Below are 23,023 nucleotides of genomic sequence, written 5' to 3' on the forward strand. Positions count from 1 at the left end.
CAATTGGTATTTGGCAACTTTAACAGAAAAAAGAGAATCATACACTAAAAGGAAGCAGAAAATGGACATGCCTCGCTGAATACTACAGAAAGTATTGCTGGTCTGGCAACATTTGGTCACTTTTGGGCTGGTAGGAGATGATTCTTGTATAAAAATGAGTACAACCTCACAGACTCCATTTCAACTTGCTGCTTTTAGTGGCAGCTTACCAAGGTCACATCCTAACATGTGTAGCCATAACAGTGGGATGGTTTTCTTTTTCCCCTGTAAGTATGTTCTCAGGCAGTGCTCTCTCAAATGTCTACTGTAGGTAAAGCTAGCTGAATGAAAGCTGTTTGGAGAAACTTGGTAAGAAGCAAGAGGCTGCCAGCATATAATGTCTCTCTGATCTTTTTATCTAGCTGTTTATACTGTGCCTGTCACATCTGAATGTCTGGATGTGGAGACCCTTAGCAATGTCAGTGGCGAGAGAGGTGAAGGTGATGTCATCTATTTCTTTTCATTATGGGGGGCAGAGGGGACGTGGTGATAAATGAGTAGTGCTTGTGGAAATTATGGTGGGAATGACAACCTGAAGGCTGAAATAATGTCTACCACAGGATAAATATAGCAGGCAGCTGCAGTGCAAGTTCCCTATCCTTAGCTGGAGAAAGACCACCTTGAAAGCTAAGAGAGTGATTACATCTCCATGGCCATTCAGTCCTGGGCCTCTCTGCTGGGACTGCCAAGAAAGGTGCCAAATGTGAGGCGACATCAGTAATGTGGACACCTGTCCACTGAGAATTGGATTGAGAATGTGAACTTGTTTCACATAGGGGCATCAAGCAGCCATGATTCTTTAAAAATAATTATACTAAACTTATTGTCCTAGGATGTTAACACAATAGGTAAAATATGTGAAGTTCTTTGAAGAGAAAAAGCACTAACTGTAATATCAGTAATTTTTATTCACTGTTGACCCTGGGTTGGATTTGAACTGCAGACCCAGAGATGAAAGACTGTGTACCATTGCCAATCCTTTGAGGTATCTAGTTCATCATTAGTATCCAGCCATAACAATTGTTGAAACAGCTGAAAAGAGATACATCACGGAAACAACAGTACAGGGTTGTAATCTTGCTGTGGTGAAACCTGCTATTGAATTTGCTAATACTTAACATAACTTTTTTTTAAATAACCTTTTTTCCACTTTTTTTTTAACAAAAATCCCTCAAGGAATAAAAGCACTTATAGTAGTGCAGGGATGTCTCTCAGGATTTGTTGGTTGTTGGAGCTCTGACGTGGGATTCCACCTGACCAGTTTGTGTGTTTTCAGGGGTGGACATTGGTCTTCCTTGTGTTAGCTATCTCTGTGAATACAAGGGTTAGGGAGAAGGTATTAGCAGATGGCAAGTGCCCTCCCCATCCAATCAGCTTAATGGAAAAAGCACTCTCCAAATCTTGCCTCTTAATATTAAAGGTGAGCCCATTGCTGCCACCCATACAGTTGCTGATCTTGCACTCATAAGAGAGCTTTGTGTTCCCCTTCCCCCTCCAGAAACCAGCTTCCTTTACATTACTCAACAGTTGCCATCTTTGGTAAATAGAAACCATCCTGCCTAAGGAAACTATACCAGCTGTGGAAATATTTATTCATGTTCTTGCAAATACCCAAATATGTTATCCTCTGACTTCTTAGCTAGAAGATAATATGCAGAGCCATTTGATGTCTGAGGATATTTACCCATCCAAATTAGCAGTCTGAGACAAGAACATAGAGATTCCTCTCTAAATATGATACAGATATTTAGAAATTAGTTAAGAGATAAAATAGATCTAGTTCTTCCTGGATTCTTTCATAGGCAAATAAGAAGCATCTTAATACCAATAATACATTTCCTTATCCTGACTGATTATGTGACATATTGAAGCAATACACTTTTTATTAGAGACCTTTCCAGTTAAAATATTGGCAGCACTAGGCATTCCCACAAAAGGCTTCCCCATTTAGACTGTAGACTGCGGGCTCGTGCTTTGCAAGAGAGAGGAGGAGTGTGAGGACAGGGACTCTTATTAATTGGTTTTTCCATTTTAAAAAGAACACTTTTTATGACCATATCCAAGGAGGGAGGTATGCTTCTTGGTGTGGTATAAGTTAATAAAACGAACACCACTTGGCAAACAAACTTGTTAAGGTGCACTTGCCTGAAAATGTTTTTTTTTTCTGGTAAATATACTGAGTATATTCTTAGGATAGCACAGTTATCAACTTGTGGGGATGTGAAGAACATGTAAAAGCTTGGTAAAAATACCTATTGTGTGATGCAATCCAGTCAACTAAAAATTTTGTTCTTCTTAATTATTTTTATGAGCCTCAGTGATAATTCATCTCTAACAGAAAAAACAGCACCCAGAAAGAGGAAGAAGATTATAAACTTCCTTCCTGTTTGATGGTACTAGAATTTTAACAAAGGACACTTCTGAGCATAGCTGCTGACTCTGTGGATGCTCAGGGGCTGAAGCACCCACAGAGGAAAAAATAGGGCGTGCTCAGCACCCATGGGACTGGCTGAGGCTGCTGCTCTAGTGGCCTTGGGGCTGCCCCAACCATCCGCTGTTGAGTGGGGGCTGCCCCGCCACTCACTCCTCTCTGTCCCCCCCCCCCCACTTCCCTGTTAAGGCAGTAGGGGGCAGAAAGGAGCCAGCAGAAGGTGCTCAGGGGAGGGAGCAGAGCAGGGGTGAGGCCCCGGGGGACAGAGGGGGGGCCGGTGTGCAAAACCAAAAGTCAGCGCCTATGCCTCTGAGTCTCCAGAAAGCCCCTCGAGCACATCACTAGATTACACTTTCATTTTCAGTTTATATTTAGGGCCAGATTTTTAAAAGTATTTAGGTGGCTAAAAATGTAAAGAGGGGTTTGGTGGGATTTTTAAAAGTGTCCAGGAGCCTTTGAAAATCTCACTGTGTCCCTATCTGCATGTTTAAAAAGCATTTAGGTGCCTAAAATCTGGGCACAAGAAACTGTATGCTCTTGTTGTAAACAGAAATGTGCATTTCAGGTGATGCACAGATGTTTTGGAGGCAAATGGAAGATGAAAGAGTGGACTTCATATTTGAGCGAGTGCAAAACGTATTGCTGTCTCTGAAACAAAAGATCAAGGATGGAACTGCAACAAATGAAGGTTTGAAACCTTTATAATAGTTATGCATGACTAGAATCAAATCTTGGCCCACCTTACCTGAAGCTGTTCGTTAACTTGCCAGACCTTAGCTGTAAGTGCCCAAAGATGGTGGTATTATTACTTATTATTCATATTATCATAGCACCCAGGAGCCCCAGTCTATGGACCAGGACCCCATTGTGCTAGATGCTGTACAAACATGGAACAAAAAAAGATAGACCCTGGCCCAGAGAACTTGCAGTCTATGGGTACATCTGCACTAGCGACTGTACACGTCAGTGCATGTCCATAACCCCCCTACTGTCCACACCTAAACTCCAGAAGCACATGTCTGAAGGTGAGTAGAGGGTGTGTAAGCTGACATGCCCGAGGAGTTTGAGTAAGTACCTGTATGGCCCCACACCCGTGCCTGTTTGCAGTGTTGACGGGCATAAAGGGGCATGTATCAGGTCTCGAGTTTCACTAGTCCTCCATCCCCATTCCCACAATGCACTGAACTTGTTTCTTCCTCACCCTCCTTACCGAATCTATAAAGGTCTCTGTGTCGTCTGTCTGTCCTCCCCCCGTCCCCCATTTTCACGAGTAGTAGCAAGTTGCACTGACTACATCAAAACAACTTTCCCCGCACTCTTTAGCTCAATATAGGTGAATGTGAATCCTGCTCCAAGAGCAGCCGCCTGACCCACCAGCCACATTCACGTGCCGATCAATGTGTGCTTGGAGTACAATGTCCTCTACTATTTGCCTGGAGTGGCAGGAACAAGTATCTGTACCAAGAAATTTCATGGAGGCTGGAGTTCAGGAGACTCTGTCCTTGTACTGGGAACACATCAAGCACTTGAGGCTCCTGGACAGAAAAGCAAAAGACTCCAACAGTCGCTCTAGGAAGGCTCATCGTACATGCCCCTTCTATGATGGTCAGAATAGGGTGCTGTTGAGGGCTCCCAGTACAAAGCCTGAAGTGGCTCATGCTCCCTTCCTCAAGTCCCCCAGCCTCAATGTCCGACAGGAGGCCAATGCGGGCCAGGGTGAGAAGGCAGCAGGGACTGTAGAGGATGCCTGGAAGCCCCAGAGGACAAGGAGTATTTGATTCTCCACCGCTACCTAGAGGAGCTGGTTAAGGAAAGCCTCTCCCCTGATGAAACTGAGGAGGACCCCAAGCTATGGCAGGAACCAGAACTGAAGGCTGGTAAGTTATAGTGGACCCCCATACACACCCTCCTCGCCAATATCCCCTCTTGCTCTAGTGCTGTATTCCTGATTTTAAAATTCAGGGCATTTGCAGTACTTGTGCACTGACGTTTCCTCCCTGGATTAATATACCATGCATTGCTATGTCTCTGAATTTGAACTGCAGTGCTGTTCAAACACCCTGTCCTCTTACCAGATTCCTTCAACTCTGCCGACCTCCATCCAGCCCCTGCTCTGCTCCACCTCAAAATGCCCCCCCCCCGAAAGACACTGCTATAAGTCAATGCTTTTATTGATTTCCAATCAACAATTATGCATTTAGCTAAAGCAGTGTCATGCAAACAGATTATTAACGAAAAATCATTGTGCATTTCTCAGCCAGCAGTCTGGCAGCAGTGGTCCCAGAGATACCTGGTGCAGGGGAAAGGAAGGGGCAAGTTAGAAAGCTCCCGGTTGGGGATGGGACAGTTGTAGAAAACTTAGTTGTTTGTCTAAAGTTAGTGACCGCTGTCTTTCGTCGCTTAGAAGATTATACACTTCCCCCCCCCCCCCATCTTACCGTCCCCTTACAAATGGGAATGGCACAGAACGGGGATGGTGTGGGTGATGTTGAGGGACAGCGGGGTTAGGTCTGGGCTAGGGAAGGGAACAGAACACAGTTATAGAATGCTTTGGTTATTTTGGGGAAAAGTTACTCACAGGAGTCCTTTTTCCCATGGAAGATTACAACATTTTTACTACCCACGTTCCTGGTGTCTGACCTCTCCCTGCTTTGAGCCGTGGTGCACAAGCCAGGGGAAATGAGGGAAAGAAGAATCAAGTCTGGTCTGGGATAAACACGGTGCGGTGTTCCTTTGCAGTGGAGAGCTTGTGGTGGTTACCTGAAACCACAGGGAAACAAAGTTGCAGCGTGGCTCTTTTTTTCCCCCATGTCCATTTCATCATTGTCAGTGACTTCAACATTGGCAGTCATGCCTAGTGGTTAGAGCAGGAGTTTGTAGTCAGAAATCAGAGCCAAGGGTCAGAGCTGAAGTCAGGAATCGGAGCTGAGAGTCAGGACCAGGTTTCCTGGAGTGAGCTAAGGCTGCATCGAAGGCAGAAGCAGGGCTGGATCAAGGCAGGAGCAGGCTGGGAACAGGTATGCACAGGAGCTGTTGCAACTGTGGGTGAATACTTTGAGCAGCCATTGAACTGCTGCTTCTGGGTTTAAGAGCCAGTCTGCTGACTCTTCCCACCAGTCAGGTCTTATAGCCAATCAGGTAGCCTACTACAGGCCCGCTGGGCTCATTAGGTTATCCAGAGACTCGCTCTCCTGCAGGTCCTGCTTCCTGACAGTATCCCCTGACCCCCACCCCCAGGGTGCCTGCTTGGGGCCTGGTTTCTTGGGGAACTTCTGATGGAACTCTTGCAATAGGTCCGGAGTGTGGATGTTCTCTACCAGTTCCCAGTATGGCTCCTCCAGACAGTGACATTCCTAGTCCACCAGGTACTGGAGTCTTTCCCTAACTCGCCAAGAGTTGAGGATTTTATGAATCAAGCACTCCTCCTGTCCACAGACTGTTATGCATGGCGCTAGCATGTTGGAGCGGTTTGGGTATGGGTCATCAGTGCAGGGCTTTAAAAGTGAGATACGAAAGACGGGATTGATCTCAAGGACTTGGGATGCTGTAACCTGAAAGCCACTGGCTTTACCTGTTCTATAATCTTGAAGGGGCCCAGGTATTGGTAGTTTAGTTTGGTGGATGGGCAGCTCAATTTAAGGTTCTGGGCAGAGAGCCACATGTGGGCGCCTGTGGCCAGATTGGGGGGCAGCCTGGTAGTCTTGGTGTGCATGATGTTTATAGACTTCTTTGGAGGGACTGCAAGTATTCCTTGAGCTCTTGGTGCACCTGGTGTAGGTGGGAAGCTAAATCTGCGGCGGCTGGTACTGGGGAGCTCACAGGTCAGTCTGCATGGAAGTGAGGGTGAAAGCCATAGTTTGCAAAGTGGGTTACTTTGGATTGAGGTGTGGACTGCATTGTTATATGCAGAGTCGGCACAGCATAGCAGGGAAAGCCAGACATCTTGGTGGCAACACAAAAGCAGCAAAGATATTGCTCCAGGATTTGATTGACTCTGCCCATTAGTCTGCGAGTGATAGGCGGAGAATGTGATGGGCTCGATGCCAAAGAGTCTGAAAAATTCCCACCAGAATTAGGAAATGAACTGGGGACCCCAGCCCAATACAATGCCCATAAATACCCCATGATAGCGGAAGCCATCTCCCAGGAAGAGCTGATGAAGCATCCCATCTTTGTTAGGAGGTTGACGACAACCAGGATTGCTGAGTGTCCCTAGGAGCATGACAGTTCTATGATGAAGTCCATTGATATATAGTAGACCATGGCTGTAGAGGTAAGGGAAGAGGCTGGAGGAGACCTAGGGGGTTTGATTGTGGGGTTTTGGTATGGGCACAGAGATCGGAGGACTTTAGATAGTCCTTGATGTAATCTTTTAGGCCTGGCCACCAGAAGCTCCTCAAGACCAGATTCCAGGTCTTGAACTGGCCAAAATTCACCCTCCTTCAGGGAATCAGGCATTGTTTCAATAACTGAAGCCTAGGTTGTTCCGCCGGAACACAGATACAACCCTTGCGACAAAGGAGGCTATTCTGCAGTCTGATCCCTGAGTTGCGTTGCGCATCCACGTTGTTCAGAGCCTGGCGGATCTGGATTATGAACAGGTCATCAAGGAGAAGGGAATGGATGAAAGACATTGGACTGTTGTTGATTGTCCCATTAACGAAGTTGGACACCTTGAGCATGGTGGCAGAGGGCTCTTCACAAAATTTGAGATATTCATCTTTATGGGATAGGGCAACAGCCTTCCCTTTTCTCTTCCCCGGGCGATAGGTCACAGCAAAGTTGAAGTGAGTGAAAAAGAGGGACCAGTGGATTTGGTGTTGGTTAAGGTGTCTAGCAGTCCATAGATACTCCAGGTTTTTGTGGTCCATGGGAATCGGGCTCCTTCTAGAGGTGGTGCCACTCCTTGAAAACTGCCTTAATAGCCAGTAGCTCCATGTCCCAAAGATGGTAATTTTCCCCCAACAGCATTAGTTTCTGAGAGTAAAAGGCACAAGGATAGAGTAGATTGCGGGGGCCTTTATGTTGAGTTAATACTGCAACTATGGTGTCGGCCTCAATCCTAAATGATTTAGTGAGATCTGGGTGAATCATGATTGGTATTGAGGTGAATGCCTTCTTCTGTCGATCAAAAGCCTACTGAGCCTCCATGGACCAGGTGAACAAGGCTGCTACTTGTAGGAGGACTCTTAAAGGTGCAGTCAGGCTAGCGAATCCTTTAATAGATGGTCTGTCGAAATTGGCAAACCCCAGGGATCACTGGATCCTGCATATATCCTTGGGCACAGCCCGGTCAGATATTGCTGCCCCGTCTGTGGGTCCATGGTGAGATGATATATCCCAAGAATTCCACTGTGTCCTTATCGAACTCACATTTCTCAAGCTTTGTATAGAGGTGTTTTTGGCAGAATCTCTCCAAGACAGTGTGTGCATGATGATTGTGGAGGTCCTGACTTTCAGAGAAAATGAGGATGTCATTTAAGTAATTGACAATAAATTGGTCCAGCAATCTGTAAAGATGTCATGTCTGAAATGGTGGAAGGTCACAGGGACTTTGCATACCCAAATGGTATGACCAAATATTCCAAGTAGCCATCCCTGATACAGAAGGCGCTCTTCCATTTGTCTCCTTCCAGGATCCTCACCAAGTTCTAAGTTCCACAGAGGTCCAACTTTGTGAAGACTCCTTGGTGAAGCAGAGTCTTTTGAGCAGCTTGTTAATAAGTGGTAAAGGGATACTGGTTTCAGACTGTAATCTTGTTCAGAGCTCAGCAGTGCACACAAGGCTGGAGGGAGCCATCTTTCTTTGCCACACAGAAGCTCCGGGGATGTGGAGATACAAATGAGGAAAACCTTCAGAAGAGGTTCAAGATTGGCCCAGAGTGCCTGTAGTTTGGGTTCGTAGTGCACGTAAATGCACCTGAAGGGATACTCTGCTCCCAGCTGGAGGTTGATGGGGCAGTCGTGACTCCAAGGGAGGGGTAAGATGTCAGATTTCTTTTTGTCAAACGTGTTGGCAAAGTGTGGATATTTAACAGGAATCCATGGAGTCATTTGGGACGTGGTGGGGGTTGGTGGGGTTGCTTTTGAATCCTCCCTTTGCATCTCTGAATTCCTTGGACGACCAAGTGTGCCACAAAGGGTTGCTGGTCCCAGATCGTCTCTCGTGAAACAAGTTTGTCGGCAAGATGGAAAATCAAAGCGTACTGTGCCTGACTGCCAGTGGACGCGAAGGTCGTGGGTGATGGGACAGGGGATGTCAAGGACAGCTGATGAATGTGGTGCACAAATCTGTCCAAACCGGAGAATTTCTTGGTGGCCTCAAAGGGCAGTTACCTCTAAGGGAGCTGTCTGGTGGGTGATTAGTTCAGATGAAAGGGGTGACCAGTCTGTGGACTCCACTAACTCAGGTCTTTGTACTGGGTGAGGATACTGTGTGGTCAGGTGAACTCCAGGTCTGTGAAATTGCCTGAGGCACCCAAGTCCACCAGTGCCTCTTGGTTGATACCAGGCATCTCGGGGTGCTGGAGCTGGAGAGGGAGTTGGATTGGCCATCACCAGGGTACCGGCATATGAAAGTTGATGTAGGTTGCTGGGAGATGGGAAGGGCACGTACCCAGCCTGGGGCCTCCTGTCAAGGTTGGGGTTTGGTGTTTCCACGAAAGCTTATGCTCTAATAAATTTGTTAGTCTCTAAGGTGCCACAAGTACTCCTGTTCTTCTTTTTGCGGATACAGACTAATACGGCTGCTACTCTGAAATCAACCAAGGTGTAGATTGGACCCTGATGCAAAGTTTGCAGTATAGGCCTGAGGCCTGGCATCAATTCTGTAACCAGGCCTCATTGACTTGCATGGATTCGGGCAGTGGAGCGAGGACTAGTGATTGGGGGAGGGGGGGGCAGGACTGGTGGGAGCCAGGAGGGCTACCTTTTTTCTTGGTGGTGTTCAGTCAGGCAGTTGTTGATCTTGATGCATAGGTTGACTAAGGCATCCAGGTCAGAGGGGGAGTCTACATATGCCAGTTCATCCTTTAGGCCAAGCCAGAAATGATAACACGACATTAATATTGTCATTTAGGCCGAGAGGTAATAGCACTGGGTGGCCTTTTTCCACTTGAGGTCTACTACCCAGTTCTAGAATTCTGCTGTGTATATATAGCAACTGGCCAGCACCCCTCTCATAGCACTTGAAGCACGGTTTTGGCCGTACGCTTAGAATTTGGGTCAGCGAAGATCACTGCCATAACTTGAATGAAGTCCTTAAATTGTCCCAGAAGCAAGCTTGATTTTTTTCCAGCAGTAGAGACGCCCAAGGCAGGGCCTCCCCAGTTACCAGGCTAACAATCAGTCCCACTCAGGCTTGGTCAGTGGGGTACAACTGTGAGAGTAGCAGAAGTAGGAGCTTGGGCTTGTTGAGGGATGGGGCGGGGTGGAGCTGACAGTGGTGCAGCTTGGGCTTGCAGGACTGCATTCTGCACCTGGTGGGTGACAGCTTTGGCCTGCAAGGTCTGTAGGGCTCCTGCTGTGTGTTGGCGAGAGATTGGCCATTGTAGAATCCATGCTCACCGTATCAACTCTAGTTCCCTCCAGAGTGTTTGTGCTGGGGCTGCTGAAACTGTCAATGGCTGGGACGTGGGTGGTCATGCCTAGTGGTTAGAGCAGGAGTTGGTGGTCAGGGACTTGAGCTCAGGGTCCGAGCTGGAGCCAGAAGCTGAAGGTCAGAGGTCAGGAATCAGAGCTGAGGGTCAGGACCTGGTTATCTGGAGTGAGTCATGGCTGGGTCCAAGCAGGATCAGGGCTGAAAACAAGTAGGCATAGGAACTATCACAGCTGTGGGCAAATGCTTTTGGCAGCTGCCAAACTGCTGCTGCTTAAGAGCCAGTCTGCTGATTTTTCCAACCAATCAGGCCATGTAGCCAGTCAGGCAGCCTAGCTACAGGCCAGCTGTGTTCATTAGGTTGCCTGGAGACTGGCTCTGCTGCAGGCCCTGGTTCCTGACAGACACAGGGCAGGATTATCTGGTAAGGCTGAGGTAGGTGGGGGATGTTTGTGGTTTGCCTCTCGGCACAGAAATCCTGTACGCTAGCTGAGACTAGCGTCAATTCCCAGATGAATTGCTTCCCAGTCCTGTAAGCGTATTTCAGCAAATTTCTGATGCAGCTCCAGCTGGGTCTTGAGGTTCAATGGCAGTGCAAATCTGCTTGGTCCACCTTCATAGCTGACCAACTCCCTCCATTATGTGGGGGGGCGGAGGGAATCAGTAGCAGAAAGATCTCTATGGCACTGGTTGCCCGATCTCCTCCAGAGGACTGGAAAGCCACTTCTGTTTTCAATTTTGGTACCTTGAAAACTGCTGTGTTCTTTAAAGGATGGCTAACATCTGGAGAAATTGCAAACTGATAACATAACCCCTGGAAGGAACTGCCCCCTCCTCATCCCTCCAGCCCCATGAGCCACTGTGAACATTTTGTATATAAAACATTAGTACATTTTTCTTAGCATTGTTAGCCTCTCTTCCTTCCTCATGGGCTGCAAAAGTCGTCTGACAAGCCTGGATAGTCTAACAGTTGCATTTCTGAAACCCTGAAAAGTATCAAAATTGTAGCCTTTTACAGCAAAGTTGTGTTATGGGGTGGGATTTCTTGGCTTCTTCCAAAAGAAGAAACAATTTATAATGCTGCCCTTTTCTTCTACTTGGCAGGACCTTTGGCTCCCAAGAGGTAAGCCATTCCACCAGGAGTGTAGGAGCAGTAACCCAGAGATGGTAGAGGCAGACAGAGAAGGACCGGGGGAAGAGCTACTCCTAGAGATGGACAGGAGGAACCAGGAACAGTTTGAATTCCTCAGAGCACAGGAGAATTGGGCTCTTCAGCAGGAAGAGACATTGATGAGCCAGTTCCTACAACTGGAGGCACTTCATAGGGAATGGGAGCATTCCCTAATGGAGAGGCTCTTTGAACTGGTGGCCAAATGAGTTCGGGATTGCCTGCTGCTGGAGCCACTGAACCTCCAGCTATCGCCACCACCTCTTCCTCTGGTTGCAGATGGAGGATCCTCTTTTAAGGACCCCCCCTGAGTGATTGGGTAGAGAGCCTGCAGGACTCCTGGAACTTCACCCTCACTCAAAACCCTTTTTAGGGAGACCTCTTGTTCTCCTGGACGGTGAGCCTATGGGAGTCCTAGAGCCCTACCAAGTGCCCACTCCAAAGCCCATGCAGGAGACCTCTCCTGTTTTCCCCAAGAGAGATTTTCTCATCATTTCCCCCTTGGTGGGAGGAGAGCAAGGAGAAGGGTGCAGAGATTGCAACGTTTAGTCAGTGCTCACAAATTCATTCCTTTAATGTTTTAAAGATTGTTAGCTGACCTTTCTTTTTAAAAATATTTTAATTACACGTTCCACATAGTACTTTTTAATAACTGTTATCGTTTCCTTGGCTTGCCTGTGGCCCCTCTCTCTTAAATATAATCAACAGAAGATGTTTTCAGGTTCGGGATTGGGCCCCACACAGCACATGAAATTGAATGACGTATTACTCTCTGTTGCCATGATATTGCAAATACTTTTCGGTCTGTCCCAAACCACACGACCTACCCAGGTTCAGAAATATCCCAAGTCCCAAGGATGCTCAGGAGGGATGGGGAAAGTGCAGTGAGTGTTATGTGCTTACAGAAAGCACTAGTGGTTTACAACACAGTAGAACTCTAGATAAACAACGTATGGCTTAGTTCACATGCAGAAATCAAAATTCCAGTAACAATACAGCAATGACAGCATCTGCCACTACCCTGTCCGTAAATGGCCCCTCCCTTCTCCCCCAAAACCTTGACCGGTTGCCGTCATTAGCACCACTAACAGCAAACAATTAAAAGAAGAGAATGGCTGCATACTCCACTCCTCCTCCCCCCATGCCTTGCAAATATTGATAGGGTCATTAGCAGAGATTGAGTGCTCCGGATAACAGAAATTTGTAAACAAGTGTGACTAGTGAAGACAAACATTTTACAATGACTGCATTACAACTTGGCCATAGCACAGCACAGACCCAACCCTAAGGTGAGGTGGAGGTGCCCTGTTATAATTATCATTAATGTGCGCAGTGTCACAGTAATGAGCGGCTAAAATGGGGTTCTCACAACAAATATTTTGGTGGCCTCAGAGTGTGGCCACCAACTCTTGCTGGTGGCTGCTCTGACAATTTTTCCTAAAATACTTATTTAAGTTTAGGAAAAACAAATAAATATGCACATATCCATATCCAAATCATTGTAATTTATTTATAAAGGTGTTTTTTTTTTTGCAAACTCAATAATAAAAATAATGTACAGTTGTCTGTGTTCTTTACTGAACCTACACAGAATAAAAACACAAATAAAGTGCTTTGCATGTTCTTGTCTGTTGTTGTTTGTTTCCTTTGCTTTTAGGTTGCCTTTTTTTAGACTTGCTAGCTGGTAAGTCTGCTGCTGTGAAAAGTAATATTTGTACATTTGTTAATATCACTTTTCACAGAAGCAGACATTAGCTAGGAGGCAGTGAAAAGTGATATTAACAAACATACAAATATCACTTTTCACAGCAAATTTACTCAGCCCCTGCAAGCTAGGGGACAAATTAAGCCCTGGATGGGGAGGTGGGTAGGGAGACAGCAAGGGCCAGGGGTGGTGAGCCCAGGGCTGGCACCCGCTGCAGCATGGCTGGGGCTGGAGCCCGAAGCCCCATGGCCGGAGCCTGCCGCTCACCACCCCAGCCAGAAGCTGGAGCCCCACCGCCCTCGGGAATGTGGGGAACTCACACCGGCTGCCTGCTCCTTGGGCGTTCGTGGCTTCAGAGGAAGGCAGGGCCCAACCACTGCTGGTGGCCCCGTGGGAGGGGTTGCTGCTCTCCCCCATCACCACCCAGGAGGCTGTGGCCGCAAGAAAAGCCCCTGGTGGCTGTGTTTGAGAAACGAATGACAGGCACTAGGGGGGAAAAAACTCACAAAGTTATGTAGCCCTACAAGTATGTACCAGTGTTACCTCACATGCTTGTCCCACAGCTGCATAGGGTATGAGGGTGTCCTTTCAAAGAAACAGATGTCGTCCTCTGCCTCCCCGTGTGATCCCACCACACTGTGCCAGTTCTTCATCTTCCCCTGTGCAAGATGTGTGCAAATATGGCATCCCCTGATTTCCTTTGACTGCTGGGAACCAGGGCCAGTGTGCTCATGCATGGGATCCAGCTGCCTGTGCAGAGCTTGTAAACCAGACTTATCCTGTGCCCACTCGGGACGGAAGCAATCCCCTTCACCCTTACAAAAGCTATACAGTGGGTGGCACGCAACGGCATTTGCCACATTGACATCCAGATGGGTGCGTAGGCTACACCCATAGGATTTGAGTCTACCAAATACATGCCCTTCTTCCTGTGTTCCCCAAGTTTGTGTTCATGAATCTGTCTCTGAGGTTCACGAAGCTTTGCAGAATGAGTTAATTGTAACCTTTTTGCTTCACATACTCACCCCTTGTGTTGGGCAAAATATTGGGATATGGGTGTCATTGATGGCCCCTGCACAGTTTGGAAACTCCATCCTTGGAAATCTTGTTATTTCTAGAACTTTTCTTATGGCACCCACCCATGGGTAGCTCACAGTGTTACTTGCCTCAGACCTGCACAACCACAACCCTGACAGTGGACTTTCCAACCCCAAAGTGATTTGCAATGGACCTATGGCTATCTGGTGTTGCCAGCTTCCACAGGGTAATAGCCACCCTCTTCTACACCAGAATGGCTTCCCTGAATCAAGTGTTCTGGCATTGGAGGTTTGGTGCATGCTCCTCAGATGGCTCCATGAAGGTCTGTTTCCTCGTTGGGAAGTTCTGAAGCCACTGCTGGCCATCTCTGTTTTCCGAAACGATGTGATCCCACCACACTTTGCCGGTTCTTCTTCACCAGAAGCGACAGTCCACCCAAGGGCATACGGTGGCAATACTGGCATTTACCATATCTGTATCATGTGAGCTGAATGAATTGTCATTGACCCTCAGGGTCAGTCACCTTCAACATGTCAAAGTTCTGCTCAAATTCCATTGAGCATTTCACCGATCACCTACTCCACTGCATAAATGTTTGTCTCGCAATGAGCAGGAGCAGAACCAGATCACCATTCCTTTGCTCCAAGTCTTCCACCCAACTCATCAGGAATAACAATGAGGAGCGACGTGATCAGGAACTGCCATTGGCAACTATGTGGGAGATAGTATCAACAACACACAGCAAACTGGTTCCTAGAGCATTTCCCTGTCTGCACAGAACCCTGGGACACCATCCCTGAATTGGTAGCGCTAATGTCGCCTAACAGCAGCAGCAGTGTGGACATGGGTGTATACGTTTACACTGCATTTCACCCATGTCCAGCACAGCATAATGTGGACATTTCGGCATAGTGTGGGGAACATGCATGAGCATGTACATGATCCAGTACTTGAGTCTGCATGCAAAAGCATCCCCATTAGGTGGGGAGCCCCAGGCCTGAACGAGTAAATGGGAAGGGAGACATGATCAGCAAAAAATTCCTTGCTGCCTCCAAAGGGTGCTTAGTTTGATTAATATGCGTTTTGACAAGCTCGCTTGAAAACCTGTTTTTCTGCTTTTATTAATATAATTTGCCAACAACTAATCCTCAGCATGGCTTTTTATGTATCCGGAGCTGAGATGTTCATGCATGAGAAATAACTCTGGAGCCTTGTGTATTCATTTCTCTTTAGCATGTTTTGCACTAGAAGCTGAATTCCCCAGTTAATTGAATGGGTTCACATTGTAATTATGATCTCCTGAGAGTCTTTGTTAACTTTGGAGACTCCATTTTAACTTTAGATTTCACTAGGAAAAACTTTATAACGGAAGAACTTGGGGAGTCCATTACAAGATCGCTCTGATGGCATTAAGAGGTGAAACTAATTTTGATGCAAATCTTCAGAGATTCCTTAGGCCTGGTCTACGCACAGTGTTTGTATGGGTTTAACATTTTGGTTGGGAGTGTATGTTTTTTACCAAATTAGTTATACCAGTACAACTCCTAGTGTAGATGGCAGTTATACTACTAGTATAGCTTATTCCCCTTCTATGAGAATAGCTGTACTAAGGGCTGGTCCCCACTTAGTCCGGACTTCGGACTAAGGTACGCAAATTCAGCTACGTTAATAACGTAGCTGAATTCGAAGTACCTTAGTCCGGACTTACCGCGGTCCAGACGCGGCCGGAAGTCTCCCCCCGTCGACGCCGCGTACTCCTCTCGGCGAGCTGGAGTACCGGCGCCGACTGTGAGCACTTCCGGGATCGATCCGGGATCGATTTATCGCGTCTTAACCAGACGCGATAAACCGATTCCGGAACATCAATGGCGTGCCGCCGGACCAGCCGGTAAGTGAAGACTAGGCTTAACAGAAAGTGCCTTTATACTGGTATAACTGTGTTCCATGCTAGGAGGACTGTTCTGCTTAAATGATACTAGTGTTGCTAAAGTGGTGCAACTTTCGTGTATACAAGCCCTCAGTATCGGTATTATGCAACATTACAGCAGTACAGTGTTGTACAAGTAAACTTAAACTCCTGTGCTGATGCAATAAAAATGTGAGATAAGACTTTAATTCTCACGCTGCTGATCTATAAAGTCCCTGTTATGGTATTACCATGAAATATCAATGCAAGCTTTTACTGCCATTTAACTGCTGGTTTAGTGGTAGTACAATAAGTTACTATATGGCAAACTGGAGTTTGAGACTGACTTTCTCTCTTGCTTCCTTGCATTGTCCTTGCTCTTTAATAAACATTCTAGCTAATTTGAAAATGGTGTTAATTGGCTTTGGCAGAAACAGCATCCATCCCTTCTCAGCAAGAACATGGTTAGGAGAGAGGGTGTAAAGACATTAAACTATACTAAAATGTATTATGGGGATGGAGATTTCTGAAATACCCATCAGAAAAAAAAAACCTCCACAAATTCCCCAAAGTCCAGGGAATTCTTAGTTCTGAGTTACAACTATCAGGACCAGCTGTAACATTATTGTAGCAAATGTAGGCCTCTATCAGGGGATGTGTTGCAGTGCTTCGATTCTAGTGTAGCAGGGATAGAAGTTACTGTGGGAGGCTTTTGCTCTGAATTTCCTGTTATTTGTCAATCATTCCTTTTAATTACATTGTTATTTAGAAACAATATATCTGTTTTGTTTTGTAAACAGAATGCTTCCAAGCTTTGATATTGGTGGATAGAGCTGATGGAAGCAATCTCTTAGCATTGACAAATGGTATGTATGCATCTCAACTCCATTTATTCTACACTCTCCAATATTTTATCATCTTGATTTAATCAGCAGAAGCATAAAGTTGAATAAAATAAGCCTGAAAAATCAACTACTATTGCACGTAGACCAACTGTAGTGTTAATCAGGCCCTACTGTGTTTTCTTTTCCTTGGTTTTCACAATTGTATGTATGTATGTATGTATGTATAGTTCCCTTCAAGTGAAGCTGTGACACCTTAAATGAGAAGCATCATGTTTTCTGGTATAGCAATTAGGGAGAGAAGAAAGGGTGAGCTCTTGATGTATTTCCTTGTCAAGCCATAAAACATGTGGGGATAGATGTGAGTAGCTTATTTCTTTCGGAAGTAAACAAAGGGTTTTGGAAATGGGGCAGGGAATTCATAATGGAAATGACTAAATTTTTTTGGCTTATCACGTTAGTAATTCCTAAAAGAGCAGAAGAGGAAGGAGGAAGGGGAAAAGCTTGCTGCAGACATTAATGCACTGACAAGCAGCTCATTCGTGGCCTGATCCTACTTCAGGGTTTCTCGAACTTCATTGCACCACGACCCGCTTCTGACACAAAATTTACTACGCGACCCCGGGAAGGGGAACTGAAGATTGAGCCTCTCTGCCCTGGGCGGGGGTCAAAGCTGAAGCCTGAGCCCCGACCCCCCCGGGGGCGGGAGGGTGAAGCCGAAACTTGAGGGCTTCAGCCCTGGGTGGGTGGGGGCTGTAACCTGAGCACCACCAACCAGGCTGAAGCCCTCAGGCTTCAGCTCCAGCTCTGGGCGGTGGGGCTCGGATTTATGGCTTCAGCCCCAGGCCCCAGCAAGTCTAACGCCAGCCCTGGTGACGCCATTAAAGCAGGGTCGTGACCCACTTTGGGGTCCTGACCCACAGTTTGAGAACCGCTGTCCTAGTTGCTCAAGTTTCCCACTGATGTTAAATGAAGGTTGCAGGATAAGGATGTGAAACTGCATGAGGCATCAAATCTCAGGCTATGTGTACACGACAGACCTTACAGCAGCACAGCCACTATAAAGTCTCCCGTGTAGCTGCTCTCCTGTCGGCATAATTAAACTACCCTCAACGAGCAGCGATAACTATGTCAGTGGGAGAGCGTCTCATGCCAACATAGCTTGTCCACACTGGTGCTTTTGTCAGTGAAACTTTTGTCGGTCAGGGGTGTGAAAAAAAACACTCCTCTGACCAACAAAAGTGCAAGTGTAGACATAGCCTCAGTCTTGTATTAGCACCTAAATTAAAAGAATGTTGTTCACCTGGTTTAGGTCCAAAATGTGAATTCTCTTTAGTCTAATGATCTGGGGGGAATGTCTGTTCATGAACTGGTGAATCTAAACCTCTGTAGAAGTGATGAATATTCTCTCTTCCTGTCTGCAACCTGTTGAAACCCACCATTTGTCAAACAGAAATTATAAATATCAGACTTCTCCCTTGCCCCACCCTCTGCCCCATACTTTACTATTTCTGTAAGGCCTCAAGAAAAATGTAGTGATTTGCCTTAGAAGAGGAAGCATTAGTTAACCAATCCTATTCCCAGTGCTGACAATATCAATGATGCAGGTTCGTAGGGTTTAAATTATTGTATTAATTGAGGGCGATGCAGGTGTGCAGGGTTTAAAATTACTGCATATTAAGAGAAGTTATTTATTTTTTGCCTTTGAGTAAAACTTTTGTAAGATCCCTTTAAATTTGATGTTTTATTTCATTATACTTTTAATCTGTCATTAGTTAATTCTATTTAAAATATAGTATTGCATCATGTGGTGTAGAGGAGATGATAAATTGAGAAGCTTGTGTATGTGAATAAATGCTCTGAAGAGTATTTCGGTAAAGCATTTACTGAGATGAGGCAATCAGTCTCCCAACATAAAAATAAAGGGCCAAAGTGTGTCCTGATTTGCACCCTATAAAACTCTACACGCTACAGTGGGATTGCATAATATGCGAGTCAGTTCACAATGTGGCTCAAACTATGCAATCTCTGGGTTATATTTTGTCAGTTTTTTTAATAAATCAATATCTCTACTGTCGCTCTGTGTATGTATATTTTTTATGTATAGTATCTATATGAACTTCCAGGGTTGCAGCTTGATCAAACTTAGAAGATTTAGGGCAGATGCAGTTCAATATTCTGATCCTTGAGGGGAAGGGGGAGATGGTAGCCCATTTCTCTTCAAACTTATCAAAGTCCTGTAGGTGGCACACTGAAATCTGTTCCACTGGAGATTCTCTCTTTAGTAAGATTTATCTAAGTTCTCCATTGTACTTTGTTTTGATTAAACTGTTTCATTAGCACACGCTCTCTGTTTTTCTTTCTTTTTGGCTAGTGTAATTCACAAAAATGAAGTGTCTTTAATGTATTTTGGTATCTGATAATGTGGTGACTTGTAAGTTTAATTGTAAAAATGTAATGTGGATTGCTGAAGTCTTTGTATTTTAATGTTTAAAGTAAACGATGTGACTACTGAAGATGGGATGCAGAAAAGCAAACCTAGGTTACAGCCTTCTATATCAAATGAAAATACAACAGGTTCTCCTTTGTGAGTATACAGGTTACATTTCATTTCAGTTTACTATAGCCAGTTCTTTTAAATATTCATTGTCTTGCACAATAGACTTTGGCATTAACACTATAAAATTAACTGTTTAAACACAATTTTGAATTGTGGTTATGAACGAAGCCTCAATCTGACCTGTGTGGAAGACTTGAATGTCCTCCAAGTTACAACAGGAGGGTGTGTGTCTGCCTGTAGCTAGAGAAGGGATAGAGTGATACAATTTCGCTGTATATGAAGGTGTGCAGTTAAAGCCGTGGATAATTAAGGTACTGGTCTGGGACTCAGGAGATTTGAGTTCAGTTCCCAGCTCTGCCACAGACTGTGCAGGACCTTGGGCAAGTCACTTAAACTCTGTATGGTTCAGCTGCTGTTCTGTAAAGTGGGGTTTATCATATTTCCTTTGTCTATCTTGTCTATTTAAAGTGTAAGTTTTTTGGGACAGAAGCACGCTGTAACAGATGGCTCATACAGTGCCCAGCAAAGAGGCCTTGATTGCCATTGAAAGCGCATGGCACTAGCTTAATACAAATAATGATCCATTGAAACTGTGGACTTCATGATTGGGACCAAGAGTTATTTTCTCCCCCTACTGAAGAAGTTTTAACAATTAAAAACTGAATCTTTGATTGGTAACACAAGGCACGGTTCAAATTATTATTTATTTTTTTGTGATTCTAACAGAATGGAGGCAAAAGAAAAATCACACTTGGGGAATGAAGACGTATGTAGTGAAACAAGGGAGTTACCTTTAAAGCTATGTTACCAGAATCATGACTGCTCTAATGTATGTCTTGCCAACAGACCACTGAACTCATACAAGGGGGAAAACCCTCTTAAAATACCAATCCTGTGTCATTTCCAGAGACGACATGCAAAAGCAGACTCGCTTTCAAAGTCACTTGATGTGAATTATAAGGCCCCCTGTGGGAGGAGTCTGAGAAACTTTCAAGATGTGCAGAGTTACCTGTTTGAAACAGAGTGCAACTTCTTATTTGTCGATCACTTTTCTTTCAACACATACGTACAGCTGGGCAGAAACACTCTGAACCGAGAAGCACTTGTATTTGATTTTGATATCAGCAATGGAGCTGAGTCTGTGCCCATTTCCTTCTGTAATGAAGTTGACAGTGCAAGATTACCTTATTTTAAATATAGGAAGGCCTCGTGGCCACGTGGGTACTATCTGAACAATTTCTCCAGCATGTTTCTTGACTCATGTGACTGTACAGATGGCTGCACAGATAGGTAAGTAGAAAAAGTTGACCTCTAACTAAAGCCAAGTCATACAGGTGCCCTGAATAACATGTAGGGAGACTGTCAAATTTACTGTGTGCATTTAGTGATATAGTCACTTTGTCTAATAATACGCAGGGTAACAAAAGCCTTCGATGGTCCAAATTAAAAGCTCTAGCTCTACTGTATGTGCAGAAGAGTGGGGAGGAGCAGATCAGTTGCATGCTCCTCTCATCCACTTGCAGGCTCTTTTTCCACAGGAGTTGAGTCTCTCTGGTTATGTAGGGAGTGAGGCCAGAGCCAGGCCAGGCGTTGTTCACAATAAACCTTTGCGGCTATAAGAGTGTAAGATAATAGTGACAGAGTCAGTGTTATCTTCTGTCGCTCCCCAATCTGTGTTGTGAACTCTAGTCATTTTCTGGTGGGGGGAGGGAGATGGCGAAGCAGTGGCAGGCACGGATGCCATGATAGTACAAATTTTGTTCAATTTGTTTATTTTGTGTATTAGATAGTATTTTGTGTAGTCAGTTTCGCTATGTCCCCCGGTGTAGTTAGTCCCCACCCTCCCCCGTTGTTGTTTGGGCCTTCTACAGGACACAGGCAAAAGAAACATTCTTAAAGAAGTAGGAAAATGTGATCGTAGACCAAAAAAATTTGGGGGGGGGCTGAAAGTACTTAGAAAAACATAGGTTTCAAATTGACTAGATTTAAAGTTCACTTTGTCCCTTTAATCACATCCTTATTTTCACATGACATTTTACTGTTGCCCTTCTAGGTCAAAATGTGCATGCCTACAGCTGACTGCAAAAGGCTGCAGTGAAAATTCTGCCTCACCAAGTAACAGAGCATCTTGTGGTTACAGGTATAAAAGACTGGATGGACCTGTCTCCAGTGGGTAAGACACCTAGAGTTTACACTGGTATTTTATCCATATACAGTTATAGTATTCAGGCCACGCTTAAACAGCTTTTGGTTAGCCAGCATCTTGGGGAGGGAGGCATTATAGTGATTGTATTGAATGATCATGGTGAAATGGGAAAAGTACTTTTGTTTTGAAAGCCACAGCATGGGTTTTGTATTATAGGAACTATTTGTTATACTTAGTTCAGCTTGCAAGACTAGCATGGTAGATCTCAAAGCACTTTACAAAGGAGCTCACTATCTCCTTACAGAGAGAGAAGATGAGGTACAGACAGGTGAAGTGAATTGTCCGACATCACCAGCAGGCCAGTGTCAGTGCTAGGAATAAAGCCCAGGTCTCTTGGGTTCCAGTCCAGTCCATACTCCACACTTAGGGTATGTCTACAACTGCAGTTAGACACCTGTGGCTGGCTTGCGCCAGCTGACTCGGGCTAAGGGACTGTTCAGTTGCAGTGTAGTCGTTCAGGCTGGAGCCTGGGCTCTGGGACCCACCCACGTCTTAGGGGCCTGGAGCCTAGGCTCCAACTCAAGCATGTACACTGCAGTTAGCCTCTTAGCCTGAGTCCTGCGAGCCTGAGTCAGATGGCATGGGCTACCTGCAGGTTTTTAATTGCAGTGTAGGTATACCCATAGTGCATGTACTGTGGTAACATGGCATTGAACCTGGGAGTTGCCAGATCACAACTGGCCTTACGGAATGGAAGCTCTCACTGAAGTTGTTCCAACGTTTTGACAATCAGCTTCACCCCAAAATGTTACAAGCTGGGGATATTTTAAAAATCAGAAAAATCCAATAGTCCCTGACTGCCATGACAAAGTCCATCCAGGTTGATTGATTGCTCTTTTACGCTTTTAAATCTGTTCCAAGGGTCAAAGGGGGCGCTTCATTAAATCACTTGTCAAGGCTGCAGAATCTATGGTGCATAGCTCACTTAGGTAATATAACTATGGTATATATTTCTCACTCATCCCTTAGGGTGACCAGATGTCCCATTTTTAAAGGGACAATCCCGTTTTTTGGGATTTTTGCTTATATAGGCACCTATTACTCCTCACCCACTGTCCCGTTTTTTCACAGTTGCTATCTGGTAATTCTGTCATCCCTGAAAATCTGATGGACTCTTGTAAGTGTTCAATCAGGAATGGGGAAGGCTAAACTCTAGAAGTGCAGTGATTTGCCCATTCTTTTCTAACCAGGTGTCTTTGTCTTTTCAGTGAGCTGCTCTTTTATTTGCTTTTGCCAGATATGAACAAGTGATATTTTTTTATTTCATTTTTCTTTTTTTCTGGCAGAATTTATGAATGCAACTTATCGTGCAAGTGTGACAGAATGAGGTGTCAGAACAGAGTAGCACAGCATGGCATTCAAGTTCGGTTGCAGGTGTTCAACACAGACCGGAAGGGCTGGGGCGTCCGCTGTCTAGACGATATTGACAAAGGAACCTTTGTTTGCACTTATTCAGGTAACATAAAACAATGCCTGAAAGATTCTAGCACTGTCATTCTCAAACTGTACTTTGTGGAGCCCTTCCTAGAGG

The 23,023-nt window shown here is 45.4% G+C and overlaps 1 protein-coding gene across 1 annotated transcript in view; it reads left to right on the forward strand.

Annotated features, from left to right (window-relative positions):
* The window catches only part of LOC101950365 (histone-lysine N-methyltransferase SETDB2), a 93,792-nt gene that overhangs the window by 2,541 nt on the left and 68,228 nt on the right, over positions 1–23,023 (forward strand). The window contains exons 3-9 of the mRNA XM_065582429.1: positions 402–479; positions 3,036–3,158; positions 16,685–16,750; positions 19,223–19,313; positions 20,013–20,576; positions 21,340–21,459; positions 22,779–22,948. Of these exons, the coding sequence (XP_065438501.1) occupies positions 402–479; positions 3,036–3,158; positions 16,685–16,750; positions 19,223–19,313; positions 20,013–20,576; positions 21,340–21,459; positions 22,779–22,948 (1,212 nt within the window). The remainder of the gene's footprint in view (positions 1–401; positions 480–3,035; positions 3,159–16,684; positions 16,751–19,222; positions 19,314–20,012; positions 20,577–21,339; positions 21,460–22,778; positions 22,949–23,023) is intronic.

Source organism: Chrysemys picta, chromosome 1 (genome assembly GCF_011386835.1).
Source record: "Chrysemys picta bellii isolate R12L10 chromosome 1, ASM1138683v2, whole genome shotgun sequence".
NCBI lineage: Eukaryota > Metazoa > Chordata > Testudines > Emydidae > Chrysemys > Chrysemys picta.